The sequence below is a fragment of the Triticum aestivum genome, chromosome 3B (genome assembly GCF_018294505.1).
Source record: "Triticum aestivum cultivar Chinese Spring chromosome 3B, IWGSC CS RefSeq v2.1, whole genome shotgun sequence".
NCBI classification, from domain to species: domain Eukaryota; kingdom Viridiplantae; phylum Streptophyta; class Magnoliopsida; order Poales; family Poaceae; genus Triticum; species Triticum aestivum.
The window spans coordinates 321,334,425-321,354,449 of NC_057801.1; the positions used below are offsets into that span (position 1 = coordinate 321,334,425).

At 52.2% G+C, this 20,025-nt stretch overlaps 2 protein-coding genes across 2 annotated transcripts; both read left to right on the plus strand.

The window, feature by feature from the left end:
• Positions 1 to 305: 305 nt before the first annotated feature.
• On the plus strand, positions 306 to 1,332 carry LOC123069810 (uncharacterized). The gene is made up of 2 exons (XM_044492746.1): positions 306 to 771; positions 855 to 1,332. The coding sequence occupies exons 1-2, from the start codon at positions 535 to 537 to the stop codon at positions 1,248 to 1,250; spliced, it is 633 nt and encodes a 210-aa protein (XP_044348681.1). The 5' UTR covers positions 306 to 534; the 3' UTR covers positions 1,251 to 1,332.
• LOC123067494 (uncharacterized) lies at positions 1,198 to 9,285 on the plus strand. Its single transcript, XM_044490270.1, has 5 exons — positions 1,198 to 1,246; positions 1,325 to 1,817; positions 1,961 to 2,075; positions 2,155 to 2,386; positions 9,099 to 9,285. The coding sequence occupies exons 2-5, from the start codon at positions 1,383 to 1,385 to the stop codon at positions 9,283 to 9,285; spliced, it is 969 nt and encodes a 322-aa protein (XP_044346205.1). The 5' UTR covers positions 1,198 to 1,246; positions 1,325 to 1,382.
• The last annotated feature ends 10,740 nt before the right edge of the window (positions 9,286 to 20,025 follow it).

Sequence of the window (20,025 nt, forward strand, 5' to 3'; positions counted from 1 at the left end):
ATCGCGCACCAGCTCCCGGATGCAGGGCAGATTATCCCGACTCCAGGACCCCACGAGAGGGTCATGTTCCTCTCCCACTTCGTCCGCGGACTGGGATTCCCCCTCCACCCATTTGTCTGCGGGGTCATGTTCTATTACGGGCTGGATTTTCATGATCTGGCCCCTAACTTCATCCTCAACATCTCGGCGTTTATCGTCGTGTGCGAGGCCTTTCTCCGCATCAGGCCCCACTTTGGCCTGTGGCTAAAGATCTTCAATGTAAAGCCAAACATAGTGGTCGGCCAGCAGGCGGAGTGCGGTGGCGCCATGGTGGGCAAGATGCCCAACGTCACTTGGCTTGAAGGCTCCTTTGCGGAAACCGTGAAGGGGTGGCAATCGGGATGGTTTTATATCATCGAGCCGCGCGATGCCAACTGTGTGGCGGCCCCGGGATTCCGATCCGGCATCCCTGTGCGGCTCACTTCCTGGAAGAGGAAGGGCCTTGACTGGGGCGCATCCGCGGAGCTAACCGGACTCTAGAATTGTGTCAAAAACATGATAACCAAGAAAATCAAGCTGGTCAATGTGGTCCAGGTCATGCTATTTCGCCGGATTCTCCCGTGTCAGAGATGGGCATTCAACCTGTGGGAGTTCGACGCGCCCAACACCAGACACTGCAAGAGCTCTTTGACACGACGCACAAAGACGCCTGAAAGGTGTTGTTCAAGGCCAGCGAAGTTCCCCCCCACATCCGAGGATCGCGGACTCAGCGCCAGGCGCCAGGCCAATGCGGTAAGCATTCTACATCTCACAAGATGTGCCTTTCCTCAGTATATTCATGGGAGAAACTCATGCCACTGTGCTGATTTTGACAGGAATATGTGGCGACGGCGGAGCGGATCGACTGTCCGGCTCCGTTGCCCGAGGACCCAGCAGACGAACTCCCGACGGAGATGCTGGCTCCGGCACCCTATCAGGTGCCGGAGAAGAAGGCCAAGAAAAAGGCCATGGGGACCAGAAGAAGTTCCCGGCGCAACGTGGTGCCGGACTCATCGTCCGAAGACACCGAGGCGCACTACTCCAACGACAACGAGGAGGAGGAGGAAAACCCTCTCCCCGAAAACAAGGGGGGGGGGAAGAAGAGGAAAGCCACCCTTTCAGGGGAGGCCGAAGGGTCCAAGAAGGGACGGACCCTTCCTCCGGACCACTCCACCACTGCCGCCTATAGCGAGGAGTGGCTACCCAGGGGCAAGCCCCTGGCAAGATCGTAAGTATCTGGACTCCGTAATACTTTTAGTGCGACTTAGCTTCATAGTTTGTTATAACGCCGAACACACATATGCAGTCCGGCCAGGTCCCATCCCGAGGTTTCTTCTTCGGATGGGTCTCTCAACGATTCAGCAATGAATTCGCTCCCGACGGCCACCTCCCCTCGGCCAGCGGATGACACGGAGGTGCAGTCCCAAAGGGTACCAGAGCAGGGGGAGGCGGCTCTGGAGACGCCCCAAGGCGAAATTCCAGATGCCGGGCACATGGGGAGTAAGATCCCCATGGATTATGCTGACGAGAGCCGCAGCAAGCTGGGCTCCCAGCCGGACACTGCACCGGAACCTCCAAAGGTTCCGGATTCGGGTGCACAACCCCTCGCTAGGGAGGGCGAGCCGGCCGTGCCGATGACCTCCGTTGCGCCAGAGGCGTCAGATAGTTTGCTGGAAGTGCTTCGCGGCGCTTCCATGGGTGAAGAGCACCATACTCTTATGAGTGCGGTGATTCAGAAGGTTCGGTCTGCCAAAAGAGGATTGACCGAAGCCCGCACCAGCCTCCTGACAGGCTTTGAGGTAAGTAATCAGAAGTGTGAGAAATTATCACCCAATAGACAATAGCCCCTGATACTCTGTTTGGTGTTCGAAAAGGAAAGCCAAACGGAGGGCCAACTTTAAACCGCAGGAATCTAACAGTATGTGTCTATGTGAATAAGCAGGCGGTGCTGCTTGCCGCTGCTGCCTGGACAACAGAGGTCGCCGGACTCGAACGGGACCTGAAGCAGGCCGAAGAGGAGCTCGGCCTCACGAAGAGGCAGCTCGAAGAGAACAAAGGTAAGTGATACCCCGTTCATGTGTCATATAGAGGGGAAAAATTGGTGATGCTAACAAAAAGCCTCATCATTTGTAATAGGGGCCGCGACCGAAGTGGCGGCTGTGAAGAAAGCGCTATCCGAGGCCGAAGGTAAGGCAGCCATGGAGGCATTGAGCGTGAAAAGCAAGATGTTAGGGTGGGCGAGGTACAACAAGAGCTCCAGGAGTTTGGCAAGAAGTTCGAGTCCTTGGAGCGTGACTTCAAGACGAAAGAGTCCGAGCTTGCGAAGGCCCTTCAGAGCGCAAAAGATGCCAGGGCCGAAGCCCAAAAGGCCCAGCAGGAAATCCAGGCGGCCAAGAAGATAGAAGCGGGTAAGGCATTCATTATGCAAAGCAAGCATGTGGAGGAGACATTTCTTTTACTTACCTGAATTCGGAGCTCTCCAGGGGCATTCGCAGATCTGCCATGTAGCATATCGGATGCCACGGAGTTCTACCGTGTCGAAGAGGGAAGCTCAACGGAGAAGCTGTTCTGGTCCCAGTATGCTGGAGCCGAACACCCAATGCCTCTGAGTGACCAACTGAAGCAGTTGGTTGAGCTCCACAGGGCGACCAAAGTGGCCATGAAGGACTTCATAGTCCGGATGTGGCCTGGTGAGCCCCTGCCCGACAGCTACTTCGGCCTTATAAAGCGGACGGTGAATGCCTGTCCGCGGCTCGAAGTTATCAAGCAATCCGTTTGTATTGAGGGTGCCCGCCGGGCCTTTGCCCGTGCGAAGATGCATTGGGCCAAGCTGGATGCGGAGAAGCTGGTGAAGGATGGACCGCTGGAGGGCAAGGCGCATCACTACCCCGAGAAATATTATGATGGCGTTATGAAAGACGCTCGCCTCGTGCCCGATGAATGTACCAAGGACGCGATCTTTGAGTGAATGTACTCATGTTGTCTTTGTAATATGAAAACTAGTTCGTTTGCACTATATGGCGCTTTGTTGATTTAAAATATTACCTTCCGTGCGGCTGTTTATAAATTTTTGAAAGTAGGCCAGTCGTTGGCTTCTGCTCCCACGTAACTAGTACTGGGGTGTTCATGGAAAACACAAACATTTTTTATCCAAATTTTTGGTCCTTGAAGGAGGTGTTCGGCACAGCGAACAAGGCAATCGGACTATGCAGCTTTATAACTCTCACTTAGCCATAGAAGTCTACAATTTTAAATTTCGGCGAAGGCCCTAGAATTCGGAAAACCGAACTGGGGCACTATACACGCCTAAATCGGACAAGGCCGATTCCTCGCCTGAAGCGGAGAAAATCTTTAGGGATTTAAGACCTGTCAAACAGCGACCAGCTCTCGCCTCATCATGACAGTCAGTTTTCGGCTTTCTCTACTGAGGTGCTCGTCCGGAAGAACTGGGACACAATCGCAGTAGTTCTCCCTGCGCTACCTTAGCCGATATAACGAAACGTAAGGTACCAAAACAAGGGAGCCTGGTAAACCCAACTATTGACCCAAGACATGATTCGGAGCTGATGCATATAATGCTATAAGTTTGGGGTGCTGCACTATCGAAAGTGTTCGAACTTATCTTGCCGTATTATGGGGCACCATAAGAAGCCCCTGGCAAACTGAACGTACCAAAGTGTACGGATGCGATATTAAATAAACATTTTTAGGGAAAATGTGAAGATAGGAATGATAAGCTGACGCTATATATTATTTCCCATTGTTAACTAATACGTCCAAGTGTATATGTACAATTAATGCGTTAAGCAGAAGCAAATAGGACTATTTGACATGTCCTATCCAAGGGCGGGCCGCATGTGGGTATGTAAAACAGGTATAACGATCATTGACAGATACCACCTGAGTATTCCCTGTGTGCGCAAAGCCTTTTGCCTCCTTGGTTTTCCCTCCTGTGATGAGCCCGATGATCTGGTTCTCTGAAGGGGATGTCCGAAAGATGGTCCTGAAAGAAAAAGAAGGTTATTTAAAGTATGCGGGTCTTGTCGCGGTTGGACTGCACTGTGGACCGCATCACCGTTGCGCCTCCGCCTATGCCCATGGTATTTTAAGTGCGTAATTGTGTACGCGCGGCACAAATGCTGCCTAGATGGGGCTAGGACGGAGGCCGGACTGCTAGTCATGCTCTTGGTGTGCCTGGCGATCCTGTTGCAGAGTACTCCAGACTCGCTTGACGGAGCTCGGGGTTGTTGTCGCCGAATTGGCTGTCTGCCGGAGAAGGCTGCTTTGTACTTCTGCCGCGAGGGCGCAGTGTGCTCTTCTGTATGGAGAGAGCGGTCTGTGTTTCCATTGACTGTTATAACCCTGCGAGGTCCTGACATCTTGAGCTTTAGGTATGCATAGTGTGGTACCGCATTGAATCGAGTGAATGTGGTTCGTCCGAGCAGTGCATGATAGCCACTACGGAAAGGGACGATATCAAAGATTAACTCCTCACTTCGGAAGTTATCCGGGGATCCGAAGACCACTTCCAGTGTTATGAAGCCCGTACAACGGGCCTCTACTCCAGGAATTACACCTTTGAAGGTGGTTTTGGTGGGCTTGATCCTTGAAGGATCAATGCCCATTTTGCGCACTGTGTCCTGGTAAAGCAGGTTCAGGCTACTGCCTCCGTCCATAAGGACTCGCGTAAGGTTGAATCCGTCGATGATTGGGTCAAGGACCAATGCGGCTGAACCGCCGTGACGGATGCTTGTAGGGTGATCCCTACGATCAAAAGTGATCGGACAGGCTGACCATGGGTTGAACTTTGGGGCGACTGGCTCCATCACATAGACGTCCCTTAGTGCTCGCTTTCGTTCCCGTTTGGGAATGTGGGTGGCATAGATCATATTTACCGTTTTCACCTCGGGAGGAAATTTCTTCTGTCCCCCCGTGTTCGGACGCCGGGGTTCCTCATCATTGTCGCTGGGTAGCCCCTTGTCCTTGTTTTCGGCATTTATCTTGTCGGCCTGTTTGAACACCTAGCAACCTCTGTTAGTGTGGTTGGCTGGCTTATCAGGGGTGCCATGAATTTGGCACGAGCGATCAAGTATGCGGTCCAGACTGGCGGTCCCGGATTGTTTCTTTTGAACGGCTTTTTCCGCTGACCGGATTTTGAGCCATTGAATCCGGCGTTAACTGCCATGTCTTCAGTGTTGTCACCATTGTTCCGACGCTTATGTCTGTTGCACCGTGGCTTGCCGTTATTGTCGCGGACATCTGAAGTGCCGGAGTTTACTTGCGTGGTGCTACTGCGAGCCAAGCAGCTGTCCTCGCCCGCGCAAAAGTGGGTCATGAGTGTCGTGAGGGCCGCCATGGACTTCGGTTTTTCCTGGCCGAGGTGTCGGGCGAGCCACTCGTCGCGGATATTATGCTTAAAGGCCGCCAAGGCTTCGGCGTCCGGACAGTTGACAATTTGGTTCTTTTTAGTTAGGAACCGAGTCCAGAACTTCCTGGCTGACTCTCCGGGCTGTTGTGTAATGTGACTCAAGTCATCAGCATCCGGTGGTCGCATGTAAGTGCCTTGGAAGTTGTCGAGGAACGCGTCCTCCAAGTTTTCCCAACAGCCGATGGAATTTGCCGGCAGGCTATTCAGCCAGTGTCGGGCTGGTCCTTTGAGTTTAAGGGGAAGATACTTGATGGCATGTAGATCTTCATCGCGGGCCATGTGAATGTGGAGAAGGAAATCTTCGATCCATACCACGGGATCTGTTGTGCCGTCGTATGATTGGATGTTTACGGGTTTAAACCCTTATGGGAATTCGTGATCCATTACTTCGTCAGTGAAGCATAGGGGGTGTGCGGCGCCTCTATGCCGGGCTATATTGCTGCGCAGTTTGAATAAGTTTGGTCGGCTATGTTCGGCTCGGACGGACTTGTTGATAGTGTATCCGGCATGACGATCATCGTCATGTGTTGGGGCGTGCCCCCGCGATCCGTAGATTGATCTTGGTTGTCCTGCCGTGTTTTCCAGTGTGTCTTGCAGGTCCTGCCTATTGCTCCGGGCCGTAGTGTATTGGCGTGAGGATGCGGGCTGGTATTCGGGCTGATACGCCGTTTTATCCCGGCCACGAGGTGGCCGGTCAGCCTCGTCCTGTGCTGGTAGTGTGGGCCTTAGGGCCTCCTCCTCGAGTTGAGGTAGCAACTTGTTTTTTGGGTAACCTTTGGGGTGGCGCTCGAGTCCGTATTCCTCGGCTGCCAGGACCTCGGTCCATCTGTCTGTGAGCAGATCTTGATCAGCTTGGAGCTACTGCTTCTTCTTTTTCAGGCTTCTTGTAGTGGGTATAAGCCGGCGCTTGAAGCGCTCCTTCTCTACGCGATCCTCAGTGTGACGCCCCCGATTCAATCGTACACTAATCATGCACGCAAATGTGTACGATCAAGATCAGGGACTCACGGGTAGATATCACAACACAACTCTACAAATAAAATAAGTCATACAAGCATCATAATACAAGCCAGGGGCCTCGAGGGCTCGAATACAAGTGCTCGATCATAGACGAGTCAGCGGAAGCAACAATATCTGAGTACAGACATAAGTTAAACAAGTTTGCCTTAAGAAGGCTAGCACAAACTGGGATACAGATCGAAAGAGGCGCAGGCCTCCTGCCTGGGATCCTCCTAACTACTCCTGGACGTCGTCAGCGGGCTGCACGTAGTAATAGGCACCTCCGGTGTAGTAGGGTCGTCGACTCCGGTGGCGTCTGGCTTCTGGACTCCAGCATCTGGTTGCAAGCAAGGAGCTACACTACATATGCATGGGTATATGTGTAAAGGGCCATATCGGTGGACTGAACTGCAGAATCCCAGAATAAGAGGGGGATAACTAATCCTGTCAAAGACTACGCTTCTGGCGGCCTCCGTCTTGCAGCATGTAGAAGAGAGTAGATTGAAGTCCTCCAAGTAGCATCTCCAAGTAGCATCTCCAAGTAGCATCTCCAGTAGCATCTTCAGTAGCATCTCCAGTAGCATCTTCAGTAGCATCTTCAGTAGCATCGCATAGCATAATCCTACCCGGCGATCCTCCCCTCGTCGCCCTGTGGAAAAGCGATCACCGGGTTGTCTGTGGAACTTGGAAGGGTGTGTTTTATTAAGTATCCGGTTTTAGTTGTCATAAGGTCAAGGTACAACTCCAAGTCGTCCTGTTATCGAAGATCACGGCTATTCGAATAGATTAACTTCCCTGCAGGGGTGCACCAACTTACCCAGCACGCTTGATTCCATTTGGCCGGACACACTTTCCTGGGTCATGCCCGGCCGCGGAAGATCAACACGTCGCAGCCCCACCTAGGCTCAACAGAGAGGCCAGCACGCCGGTCTAAACCTAAGCGCACAGGGGTCTGGGCCCATCGCCCATAGCACACCTGCACGTTGCGTACGCGGCCGAAAGCAGACCTAGCCTAGTGGCGTTCCAGTCCAATTCGGCGCGCGCCGCTCCGTCGCTGACGTCTGAAGTGCTTCGGCTGATACCACGACGTCGGGATACCCATAACTACTCCCGCGTAGATGGTTAGTGCGTATAAGCTCGTAGCCAACTCAGATCAAATACCAAGATCTCGTTAAGCGTGTTAAGTATCCGCGAACGCCGAACAGGGCCAGGCCCACCTCTCTCCTAGGTGGTCTCAACCTGCCCTGTCGCTCCGCCTCAAAGATCCACTCGCGGGTGCTCCACCAGCCGACCCGACTTTAGTCTCCACATGTATCATGTATAAAGTATAGTATATACCCGTGATCACCTCTCGAGTGATCACGGCCCGATAGTATAGCACGGCAGACGGACAAGAATGTAAGGCCACAGATGGAATACTAGCACCCTATACTAAGCATATAGGATTGCAGGTAAAGGTAACAACAGTGGTAACAAGGACAGGCTATGCATCAGGATAGGTATAACAGAAAGCAGTAACATGCTACACTACTCTAATGCAAGCAGTATAGAGTAGAATAGGCGATATCTGGTGATCAAGGGGGGGGGGGCTTGCCTGGTTGCTCTGGCAAGAGAGAGAGGTCGTCAACTCCGTAGTCGAACTGGTCAGCAGTAGCGTCGGTCTCGTAGTCTACCGGACAGAAGAGGGGGAAGAAATAATGAATACAGAGCAAACAAAGCATCACAAAATATAACAAGGCAATACGCGGTGTTTGGTGTGCCCTAACGCGGTAGTAGGTGATACCGACGAAGGGGGGAAACATCCGGGAAAGTATTCCCGATGTTTCGCGTTTTCGGACAGATGAACCGGAGGGGGAAAGTTGCGAGTTCGATAAGTTAGGGATGTGTGGCGGACGAACGGACTGCGTATCCGGAATCGTCTCGTCGTTCTGAGCAACTTTCATGTTGAAAATATTTTAATCCGAGTTACGGATTAAAAGATATGATTTTCTAAAAAATTTATTAATTTCTGAAATTTAATTAATTATTTAATTAATTCGAAGAACAGGTTAATGACATCTGCATGATGTCATGCTGACATCAGCAGTCAACAGAGTTGACTTGGTCAACCTGACGTGTGGGTCCAGGGGGACCCACCTGTCATTCTCTGTTTAGGTTAATTACAGATTAATTAATTTAATTACTATTTAATTAACCTAACTAGTTAATTAAATTAATTAAACCGGATTAATTAACTTAATTAATTCATTAGATAATTAATTACTTAATAATTATTAATAATATTTATTTTAATTAATTTTTTTAATCCTTTTTTTTGTGTAAAACGTTATGGGGCGTGGGGCCCCCTAGATAGTGGCCCGGGGGGCCTTAGCGGGCACAGGGCGGTGCGGGCGCCCGAACGGGCGCGTGCCCGTGGGGGAGCTGCGACCCATGGGCGAAGGGGCAGGCACATGGTGGCCTTGGCCTCGACTGGAGCAGTGTCGAGGCGGGGCTAGGCGGGGCTGTGCGGGAAGGCCGAGCGGCGGCCGTTGGTGGCCAGTGGAGGGGCGACGAGCAGGCTGTAGCAGGGCGCGGGTGTTCGGCGCGGTGAGCAGGGGGGCGGAGGGAGGCCGGTGGGGTTCCTCACCCGTGTTGCAGAGAAAGCCCGGTGCAGGGCGAACGCGACGGCGGGGAGCGGTGGAGCCGAGGAGGCGTTCCGGCGGGGTCCGACGACGGCGCGTGGCGATGCGGGGCCGGCGTCGAGCACGTCGGGCGGCGGGGAGGAGATGAGGAGGCGGTCGACAAAGCGGCGTTCCAGGTGGCGTGGCGACGGACGAGGGCGAGATGGAGGCGACGGGTGACGGCATCGGGCGGGGGTCCGTCGAGGAGAAGGCGAGGGGGAGGGGTGGCGGTGCTCGGCGCCGCTGGGTGGCGAGGACGAGGCGACAGGGTCCGAGCGCCGTGGGGAGGTTCGTCCCCCCGATCCCGATCTGGATCGGGGAAGGGAAGAGGGGCGTGCGGTCGTGGGGAGGGGGAGAGAGGAGTGGGGCGAGTGGGAGTGGGGGTTAGGGTTTCTAGGGTGTGGGTGGCCTATAGGCCAGGGGCGGCCGGCTGGGCCGTGGGGCGGGCCAGCCCGTTCGGGAGGCTGAGGCCAGCTGGGCCATTTGGCCCAGCGGGGGGGGGGTGCCCTGTTTTCTGTTTTTCTTTTTTATATATATTTTCTTGTCTCTTTTTATTTGTAGTTTCTTTTATTTCCAGTTTTATAAAATTACCACTAGTGCCTAATTTGTATTTACCAATAAACTACTACAAGATTAATTCTTAACCCATAATAAAATAGTGTTAGCATTTTATAAATTCAATAGGCATTTGTTTAATTGTTTTTCAGTATTGTTTTAATTGTTTCAGGGCCTTTAAGCATTTTATCAAAGTTTGGTTTCTCCACCATAATTACCTATGTATTATTTGGTTCACTCAGGACATTTAAATTTTAATATTTGAAAACTTTTATTGTTTGCTTGATTTGAATTTGAAATTCGAACTAGGTTCCGAACTAACGCGAGTTTATCCGTAGTAACCGAGATGACGTGGCATCTGTGACGCCCGGGAAATTAAGCTATAGTGATCCTCTGCTAGTGATGCCATGTCACCTCAATTATAGTTGCTAATCTTGAGTTAGTTCAAAACCGGTCCAAAATTCAAAATTCAAATTAATGATAACAATAAAAGTTTTCAAAAATTAAAACTAAAAAGTTCGGTGGTTGTCAAATATTACATCGGTAATTATGGTGGAGTGCACACATTTTTATAAAGTGTCTGAATATTTTAAAATGAATTAAAACAGAAAAAGAAAAATAAGAAAAGAAAATAAAAACAAACCGAATAAATAAAGGGAGGGGAGAAAACCCCACTGGCCCAACTGGGCCAAGCCCCTACCTGGCCCAGCCGGCCACCCCCTGGCCCGGCCCAACCCCCTCACTCCCTTATCCCCCCCGGTCGGCAGGAAACCCTAGCCGCACCCATCCCCCCCCGATCCCCTCCTCCTCCCTCCCCGCGCCGATCCGGATCGGCACCGGCCGATCCCGTCGCCCCCCTCGTCGCCGTCGGCCGCCTCCCCGCCCTCCTGCCTAACCGGTCGACCCCGACCGCCCCCGAGCAGCTTTCCGAGACCCTGCGCCCCCCTCGTGAGCTCTCCCCTCGACCCCTGCTCTCCCCTCGTCCCCCTCCCGAACGTCGCCGCCTCCCCGTCGTCGGCTCCGGCCGCCCCCCCACGCACCGGCCCTCCCTCTTCCTTCCCCCGCCACGGAGCACGGGAACGTGCTCCCCGGCCTCCCTCTCCCTTCTCCTCGCCCGGGCCTCGGCCCCGGCGAGCATGCCGCACCCGAGCTCCCCTCCGTCGCGGATCCCGTCGCCGGCGCCCCCCTCGGTGACCAAATGGTCACGGGGCCGAGCCCGTGGTGCTCAGCGCGCCCCGCAAGCACCCCCCGGCCCCCGTAGCGCGCCCCCGTCGGGGCCCGAACCACCCCGCCGCCTCCGCCGCTCGCCGGCGCCGATTCCGGCCGCGCCACTGCCACCATTGGACGCGCCGTCCTCCCCGCTTCCGAACGCACCGCCCACGCCCCTTTTTGGCCACCGAATGACGAAGTCCGGCGAGGTCCGGCGCCCCCTCCGCCGCGGACGCCCACCGGGGCTCCCCAACGCCGGCCGCCGACGTGGCCGCCCGGGGCCACCGCCTGGGCCACTGACTGGTGGGCCCAGGGCCCCCTCCCCGCCGCCCTGATTGACTCGGTCAGCTGGGCTGACCGGTCCACCCCCTGCCTATGACATGGGGGCCCCACCCCCAGGACGTTTTTAAAATAAAAGAAAAGGGAAAAGGAATTTAGATAAATATAATTAATAAAAATAATAATGAATAAAATTAATTAATTAATTAATTAATTAATTAAGTAAATAATTAATTTAATTAATCCTGATTAATTAAACCTAATGACTAATTAACCTAATTAACTACTGTTAATTAAACTTAACTAAGATAATTAGTTAACAGAGTATGACGAACGGGACCCACATGTTCGGGTTGACCTAGTCAACCCTGTTGACTGCTGACGTCAGCATGGCATCATGCTGACGTCATAATTCCATTTTTCGAATTAAATAATTAATTGATTAAATTCCAGAAATTAATAAAATCTTTAAAAAATCATATCTTTTAATCCGTAACTCGGATTAAAATATTTTCAACATGAAAGTTGCTCAGAACGACGGGACGAATTCGGATACGCAGTCCGTTCGTCCGCCACACCCCCCTAACCTATCGAACCCGCAACTTTCCCCCTCCGGCTCCTCTGCCCGAAAACACGAAACACCGGGAATACTTTCCCGGATGATTCCCCCCTTAACCAGTACCACCTCATACCACATTAGGGCACGCCTAGCATCGCTTCTTGGCATGTCATGCATCGATATGCATCTGTTTACTTGGTATTCATTGTTTCTTCCCCCTCTTCTCTCCGGTAGACTACGAGACCGACGCTGCTGCTGCCCAGCTCGACTACGGAGTTGACGACCCCTCTCTCTTGCCAGAGCAACCAGGCAAGCCCCCCCTTTGATCACCAGATATCGCCTACTCTTCTCTATACTGCTTGCATTAGAGTAGTGTAGCATGTTACTGCTTTCTGTTAATCCTATTCTGATGCATAGCCTGTCATTGCTGCTACAGTCATTGATACCTTACCCGCAATCCTAAATGCTTAGTATAGGATGCTAGTGTTCCATCAGTGGCCCTACACTCTTGTCCGTCTGCCATGCTATACTACTGGGCTGTGATCACTTCGGGAGGTGATCACGAGCATATACTATATACTTTACACTGTTACATTACCTGTGATATTGTTCGGAGTTGGGGGCTGAAGGGGCAGGTGGCTCCATCCCGGTAGAGGTGGGCCTGGGTTCCCGACGGCCCCCGACTGTTACTTGGTGGCGGAGCGACAGGGCAGGTTGAGACCACCTAGGAGACAGGTGGGCCTGGCCCTGTTCGGCGTTCGCGGATATTTAACACGCTTAACGAGATCTTGGTATTTGATCTGAGTTGGCTACGAGCCTATACGCACTAACCATCTACGCGGGAGTAGTTATGGGTATCCCGACGTCGTGGTATCAGCCGAAGCACTTCAGACGTCAGCGACGGAGCGGCGCGCGCCGAATTGGACTGGAACGCCACTAGGCTAGGTCTGCTTTCAGCCGCGTACGCAACGTGCAGGTGTGCTATGGGCGATGGGCCCAGACCCCTGTGCGCTTAGGTTTAGACCGGCATGCTGGCCTCTCTGTTGAGCCTAGGTGGGGCTGCGACGTGTTGATCTTCCGCGGCCGGGCATGACCCAGGAAAGTGTGTCCGGCCAAATGGGATCAAGCGTGTTGGGTAAGTTGGTGCACCCCTGCAGGGAAGTTAATCTATTCGAATAGCCGTGATCTTCGGTAACAGGACGACTTGGAGTTGTACCTTGACCTTATGACAACTAGAACCGGATACTTAATAAAACACACCCTTCCAAGTTCCACAGACAACCCGGTGATCGCTTTTCCACAGGGCGACGAGGGGAGGATCGCCGGGTAGGGTTATGCTATGCGATGCTACTGGAGATGCTACTTGGAGATGCTATTTGGAGATGCTACTTGGAGATGCTACTTGGAGGACTTCAATCTACCCTCTTCTACATGCTGTAAGGCGGAGGCTGCCAGAAGCGTAGTCTTCGACAGGATTAGCTATCCCCCTCTTATTCTGGCATTCTGCAGTTCAGTCCACCGATATGGCCTCCTTACACATATACCCATGCATATGTAGTGTAGCTTCTTGCTTGCGAGTACTTTGGATGAGTACTCACGGTTGCTTTTCTCCCTCTTTTCCCCCTTTCCCTTCTACCTGGTTGTCGCAACCAGATGCTGGAGCCCTGAAGCCAGACGCCACCATCGACGACGACCCCCTACTACACCGGAGGTGCCTACTACTACGTGCAGCCCGCTGACGACGACCAGGAGTAGTTAGGAGGATCCCAGGCAGGAGGCCTGCGCCTCTTTCGATCTGTATCCCAGTTTGTGCTAGCCTTCTTAAGGCAAACTTGTTTAACTTATGTCTGTACTCAGATATTGTTGCTTCCGCTGACTCGTCTATGATCGAGCACTTGTATTCGAGCCCTCGAGGCCCCTGGCTTGTATTATGATGCTTGTATGACTTATTTTATTTGTAGAGTTGTGTTGTGATATCTTCCCGTGAGTCCCTGATCTTGATCATACACATTTGCGTGCATGATTAGTGTACGATTGAATCGGGGGCGAGCAGTGCATGATAGCCGAATTGGCTGTCTGCCGGAGAAGGCTGCTTTGTACTTCTGCCGCGAGGGTCGCAGTGTGCTCTTCTGTATGGAGAGAGCGGTCTGTGTTTCTGTTGACTGTTATAACCCTGCGAGGTCCTGACATCTTGAGCTTGAGGTATGCATAGTGTGGTACCGCATTGAATCGAGTGAATGTGGTTCGTCCGAGCAGTGCATGATAGCCACTACGGAAAGGGACGATATCAAAGATTAACTCCTCACTTCGGAAGTTATCCGGGGATCCGAAGACCACTTCTAGTGTTATGGAGCCCGTACAACGGGCCTCTACTCCAGGAATTACACCTTTGAAGGTGGTTTTGGTGGGCTTGATCCTTGAAGGATCAATGCCCATTTTGCGCACTGTGTCCTGGTAAAGCAGGTTCAGGCTACTGCCTCCGTCCATAAGGACCCGCGTAAGATTGAATCCGTCGATGATTGGGTCAAGGACCAATGCGGCTGAACCGCCGTGACGGATGCTTGTAGGGTGATCCCTACGATCAAAAGTGATCGGACAGGCTGACCATGGGTTGAACTTTGGGGCGACTGGCTCCATCACATAGACACGTCCCTTAGTGCTCGCTTTCGTTCCCGTTTGGGAATGTGGGTGGCATAGATCATATTTACCGTTTTCACCTCGGGAGGAAATTTCTTCTGTCCCCCCGTGTTCGGACGCCGAGGTTCCTCATCATTGTCGCTGGGTAGCCCCTTGTCCTTGTTTTCGGCATTTATCTTGTCGGCCTGTTTGAACACCTAGCAATCTCTGTTAGTGTGGTTGGCTGGCTTATCAGGGGTGCCATGAATTTGGCACGAGCGATCAAGTATGCGGTCCAGACTGGCGGTCCCGGATTGTTTCTTTTGAACGGCTTTTTTCGCTGACCGGATTTTGAGCCATTGAATCCGGCGTTAACTGCCATGTCTTCAGTGTTGTCACCATTGTTCCGACGCTTATGTCTGTTGCACCGTGGCTTGCCGTTATTGTCGCGGATATCTGAAGTGCCGGAGTTTACTGGCGTGGTGCTACTGCGAGCCAAGCAGCTGTCCTCGCCCGCGCAAAAGTGGGTCATGAGTGTCGTGAGGGCCGCCATGGACTTTGGTTTTTCCTGGCCGAGGTGTCGGGCGAGCCACTCGTCGCGGATATTATGCTTAAAGGCCGCCAAGGCTTCGGCGTCCGGACAGTTGACAATTTGGTTCTTTTTAGTTAGGAACCGAGTCCAGAACTTCCTGGCTGACTCTCCGGGCTGTTGTGTAATGTGACTCAAGTCATCAGCATCCGGTGGTCGCATGTAAGTGCCTTGGAAGTTGTCGAGGAACGCGTCCTCCAAGTTTTCCCAACAGCCGATGGAATTTGTCGGCAGGCTATTCAGCCAGTGTCGGGCTGGTCCTTTGAGTTTAAGGGGAAGATACTTGATGGCATGTAGATCTTCATCGCGGGCCATGTGAATGTGGAGAAGGAAATCTTCGATCCATACCACGGGGTCTGTTGTGCCGTCGTATGATTGGATGTTTACGGGTTTAAACCCTTATGGGAATTCGTGATCCATTACTTCGTCAGTGAAGCATAGGGGGTGTGCGGCGCCTCTGTGCCGGGCTATATTGCTGCGCAGTTTGAATAAGTTTGGTCGGCTATGTTCGGCCCGGCCGGACTTGTTGATAGTGTATCCGGCATGACGATCATCGTCATGTGTTGGGGCGTGCCCCCGCGATCCGTAGATTGATCTTGGCTGTCCTGCCGTGTTTTCCAGTATGTCTTGCAGGTCCTGCCTATTGCTCCGGGCCGTAGTGTATTGGCGTGGGGATGCGGGCTGGTATTCGGGCTGATACGCCGTTTTATCCCGGCCACGAGGTGGCCGGTCAGCCTCGTCCTGTGCTGGTAGTGTGGGCCTTAGGGCCTCCTCCTCGAGTTGAGGTAGCAACTTGTTTTTTGGGTAACCTTTGGGGTGGCGCTCGAGTCCGTATTCCTCGGCTGCCAGGACCTCGGTCCATCTGTCTGTGAGCAGATCTTGATCAGCTTGGAGCTACTGCTTCTTCTTTTTCAGGCTTCTTGCAGTGGGTATAAGCCGGCGCTTGAAGCGCTCCTTCTCTACGGGATCCTCAGTGTGACGCCCCCGATTCAATCGTACACTAATCATGCACGCAAATGTGTACGATCAAGATCAGGGACTCACGGGTAGATATCACAACACAACTCTACAAATAAAATAAGTCATACAAGCATCATAATACAAGCCAGGGGCCTCGAGGGCTCGAATACAAGTGCTCGATCATAGACGAGTCAGCGGAAGCAACAATATCTGAGTACAGACATAAGTTAAACAAGTTTGCCTTAAGAAGGCTAGCACAAACTGGGATACAGATCGAAAGAGGCGCAGGCCTCCTGCCTGGGATCCTCCTAACTACTCCTGGACGTCGTCAGCGGGCTGTACGTAGTAGTAGGCACCTCCGGTGTAGTAGGGGTCGTCGACTCCGGTGGCGTCTGGCTTCTGGACTCCAGCATCTGGTTGCGACAACCAGAAGGAAAGGAAAGGGGAAAAAGGGGAGAAGAGCAACCGTGAGTACTCATCCAAAGTACTCGCAAGCAAGGAGCTACACTACATATGCATGGGTATATGTGTAAAGGGCCATATCGGTGGACTGAACTGCAGAATGCCAGAATAAGAGGGGGATAACTGATCCTGTCAAAGACTACGCTTCTGGCGGCCTCCGTCTTGCAGCATGTAGAAGAGAGTAGATTGAAGTCCTCCAAGTAGCATCTCCAAGTAGCATCTCCAAGTAGCATCTCCAGTAGCATCTTCGGTAGCATCTCTAGTAGCATCTTCAGTAGCATCGTCAGTAGCATCGCATAGCATAATCCTACCCGGCGATTCTCCCCTCGTCGCCCTGTGGAAAAGCGATCACCGGGTTGTCTGTGGAACTTGGAAGGGTGTGTTTTATTAAGTATCCGGTTCTAGTTGTCATAAGGTCAAGGTACAACTCCAAGTCGTCCTGTTACCGAAGAGCACGGCTATTCGAATAGATTAACTTCCCTGCAGGGGTGCACCAACTTACCCAGCACGCTTGATCCCATTTGGCCGGACACACTTTCCTGGGTCATTCCCGGCCGCGGAAGATCAACACGTCGCAGCCCCACCTAGGCTCAACAGAGAGGCCAGCACGCCGGTCTAAACCTAAGCGCACAGGGGTCTGGGCCCATCGCCCATAGCACACCTGCACGTTGCGTACGCGGCCGAAAGCAGACCTAGCCTAGTGGCGTTCCAGTCCAATTCGGCGAGCGCCGCTCCGTCGCTGACGTCTGAAGTGCTTCGGCTGATACCACGACGTCGGGATACCCATAACTACTCCCGAGTAGATGGTTAGTGCGTATAAGCTCGTAGCCAACTCAGATCAAATACCAAGATCTCGTTAAGCGTGTTAAGTATCCGCGAACGCCGAACAGGGCCAGGCCCACCTCTCTCCTAGGTGGTCTCAACCTGCCCTGTCGCTCCGCCTCAAAGATCCACTCGCGGGTGCTCCACCAGCCGACCCGACTTTAGTCTTCACATGTATCATGTATAAAGTATAGTATATACCCGTGATCACCTCCCGAGTGATCACGGCCCGATAGTATAGCACGGCAGACGAAGAAGAATGTAGGGCCACAGATGGAATACTAGCACCCTATACTAAGCATATAGGATTGCAGGTAAAGGTAACAACAGTGGTAACAAGGACAGGCTATGCATCAGGATAGGTATAACAGAAAGCATTAACATGCTACACTACTCTAATGCAAGCAGTATAGAGTAGAATAGGCGATATCTGGTGATCAAGGGGGGGGGGGCTTGCCTGGTTGCTCTGGCAAGAGAGAGAGGTCGTCAACTCCGTAGTCGAACTGGTCAGCAGCAGCGTCGGTCTCGTAGTCTACCGGACAGAAGAGGGGGAAGAAATAATGAATATAGAGCAAACAAAGCATCACAAAATACAACAAGGCAATACGCGGTGTTTGGTGTGCCCTAACGCGGTAGTAGGTGATACCGACGAAGGGGGGAAACATCCGGGAAAGTATTCCCGGTGTTTCGCGTTTTCGGACAGATGAACCGGAGGGGGAAATGTCAGGACCCCGACTCGATGTCACATCGATCTAGCCGGTAACACCTCATATCACTTTGCGGCCTCACGCACGGTATCCCCACGGGTGTCGCCTTACCTTTGCCCGGGACCGTTTGCGCCTTTTGGCTCACGTATATGATAGTGTCGCTAGCATCCATATGATAAAGAGCCCGGGCTGACATGACTAGTCGTAAACCCAAAGTGGCACAGACTTACAGGGACAGGCATCCATGACCCAGCTTCGAACGTGTCGGTCATCAGCAAGTGGGTCCGGGCTGTAGCACTGGGCTAGCAGGACTCCGGTAAACCGGGCTGTAGCGGGCTAACAGGACTCCGGTACTCAAAGCGTGACATTTCCCCGAAGGGACAGACACAGGAACGAAGAAGGACACATGCCGGCCAGCCTAAGTGTTCCAGAGCAGTAGCAAGCTACCATGGCTCAGCGGTAACACTAGGAGACATTTCCCGGTAAGAGAGGCTACTAAAGATAAACAACTAGATAGTCAGATCCCACACATACCAAGCATTTCAATCATACACACAATATGCTCGATATGTGCAAATACAACGAAGCATCACAACATGACTCTACGACACAAGTACTTTATTTAAGGCTCAGGGAGCCATACATAACATACACAAAGGTACGGGTCTCACGACCCAACATACAAGTCATACAGTCATACAAACCAGCAGCGGAAGTAACTTGTCTGAGTACAGACAACTAGTAAAATAAAAGAGGCTTGGAAAGCCTAGCTATACTACGTGGTCCTTCACAAGCTCAGGGTCACCACCTGGGTCTTTAGCCTACTCGTTGATGTCAACGTCTACATAGAACCCATCAGAAGGGGTTGCAGCGTCTTCTGTAAAAATGTAAATTATAGCAACATGAGTACAAAGGTACTCAGCAAGACTTACATCAGATCCTACATACATGCTTAGTATCAAGAAGGGTTGGTGGAGTTATTGCAGCAAGCCAGCTTTGACTCTTGGCTAGACTATCCTACGATACTCCAACTTGAAATGGTTTTGCGCACACGAGTCCACTACTCACCACTTCAATACACTACCGAGGATCCACCTCCGTCTTCCTACGGAAGAGCCATCCTCGGCACTCACACTTATCTTGAGGCTTTTAACAGTTTCCATTTACTTGTCTATGAACTGTATAGGCAACCAAGTAGTCCTTTACCGCGGACGCGGCTATTCGAATAGATCATGATAACCCTGCAGGGGTGTACTTCTTCATACATGTTTCCACCACTTAGCGTCTGCACACGACATGTGCTCGGCAGACTTCAAGCGAAAGCCGACGTGGGTGTAGACCACGACCTACCTAAACACTTAAGCCTCTAGTCCAGGTTTATCGCCTATTCAGGTTCCATCCGCAGGGAGTCCGGCCGAGGTTTCCCATACGGCCCCGAACGATGTGAACAGGGTTCCCGAGATACCTAACGGGTATTCGGTACACCCGGCCACGTACCTACCGCATCACAGCCCACCCCTACGGTCAGCGCTGTCCACGGCCTCCAGTAGGCTACAAACACCAGAAACTACTTGCAACTCCTGGACAGAGAGCTAGGGTGAATAAGAAGTCGAGCGGGGTCATATTTCAGGGCCCAATGCATGGTAGTAGCTGTATCTTAAATCACGCATACAGATCTCAGTGCTTAAGGTCGGCTTCAATGAAACAACCCACCATGTACTCCTACATGGCCTCTCATCGATACCTTTACCAAATCGTGTTCACCACACCACTCTCATTACCGACATAATCATTTCACTCTAGCCCATCACCCAGATGAACCAGACCTGACACGACTCTAAGCATAGCAGGCATAGCAAGGTAGGAACAACACATACATATGGCTCAATCAACTCCTACACATGCTAGTGGGTTTCATCTAGTTACTGTGGCAATGACAGGTCATGCAGAGGAAATGGGTTCAACTACCGTAGCACACAGCAGTTTGAATCGCGTTGTCTTAATGCAGTAAAAGAGAGCAGGAGCGAGAACATGGGATTGTATCGATATGATCAAATGGTTGGTTGCTTGCCTGATGGTTCGATGCACTGATACGGTTCTTCGTTAGGGTAATCACGGTACTCCTCGGAGGCAGAACCTGTCGCAAAGGACACCGATACACA

Coding starts and splice junctions, on each gene's coding strand:
- LOC123067494 (XM_044490270.1), top strand. CDS start 1,383: ATGAATTCGCTCCCGACGGCCACCTCCCCTCGGCCAGCGGATGACACG. Junction 1,818..1,960: donor GCCTCCTGACAGGCTTTGAG/GTAAGTAATCAG, acceptor GTGAATAAGCAG/GCGGTGCTGCTTGCCGCTGC. Junction 2,387..9,098: donor CCAGGGCCGAAGCCCAAAAG/GCCCAGCAGGAA, acceptor AGCCCGGTGCAG/GGCGAACGCGACGGCGGGGA.
- LOC123069810 (XM_044492746.1), top strand. CDS start 535: ATGATAACCAAGAAAATCAAGCTGGTCAATGTGGTCCAGGTCATGCTA. Junction 772..854: donor CCAGGCGCCAGGCCAATGCG/GTAAGCATTCTA, acceptor TGATTTTGACAG/GAATATGTGGCGACGGCGGA.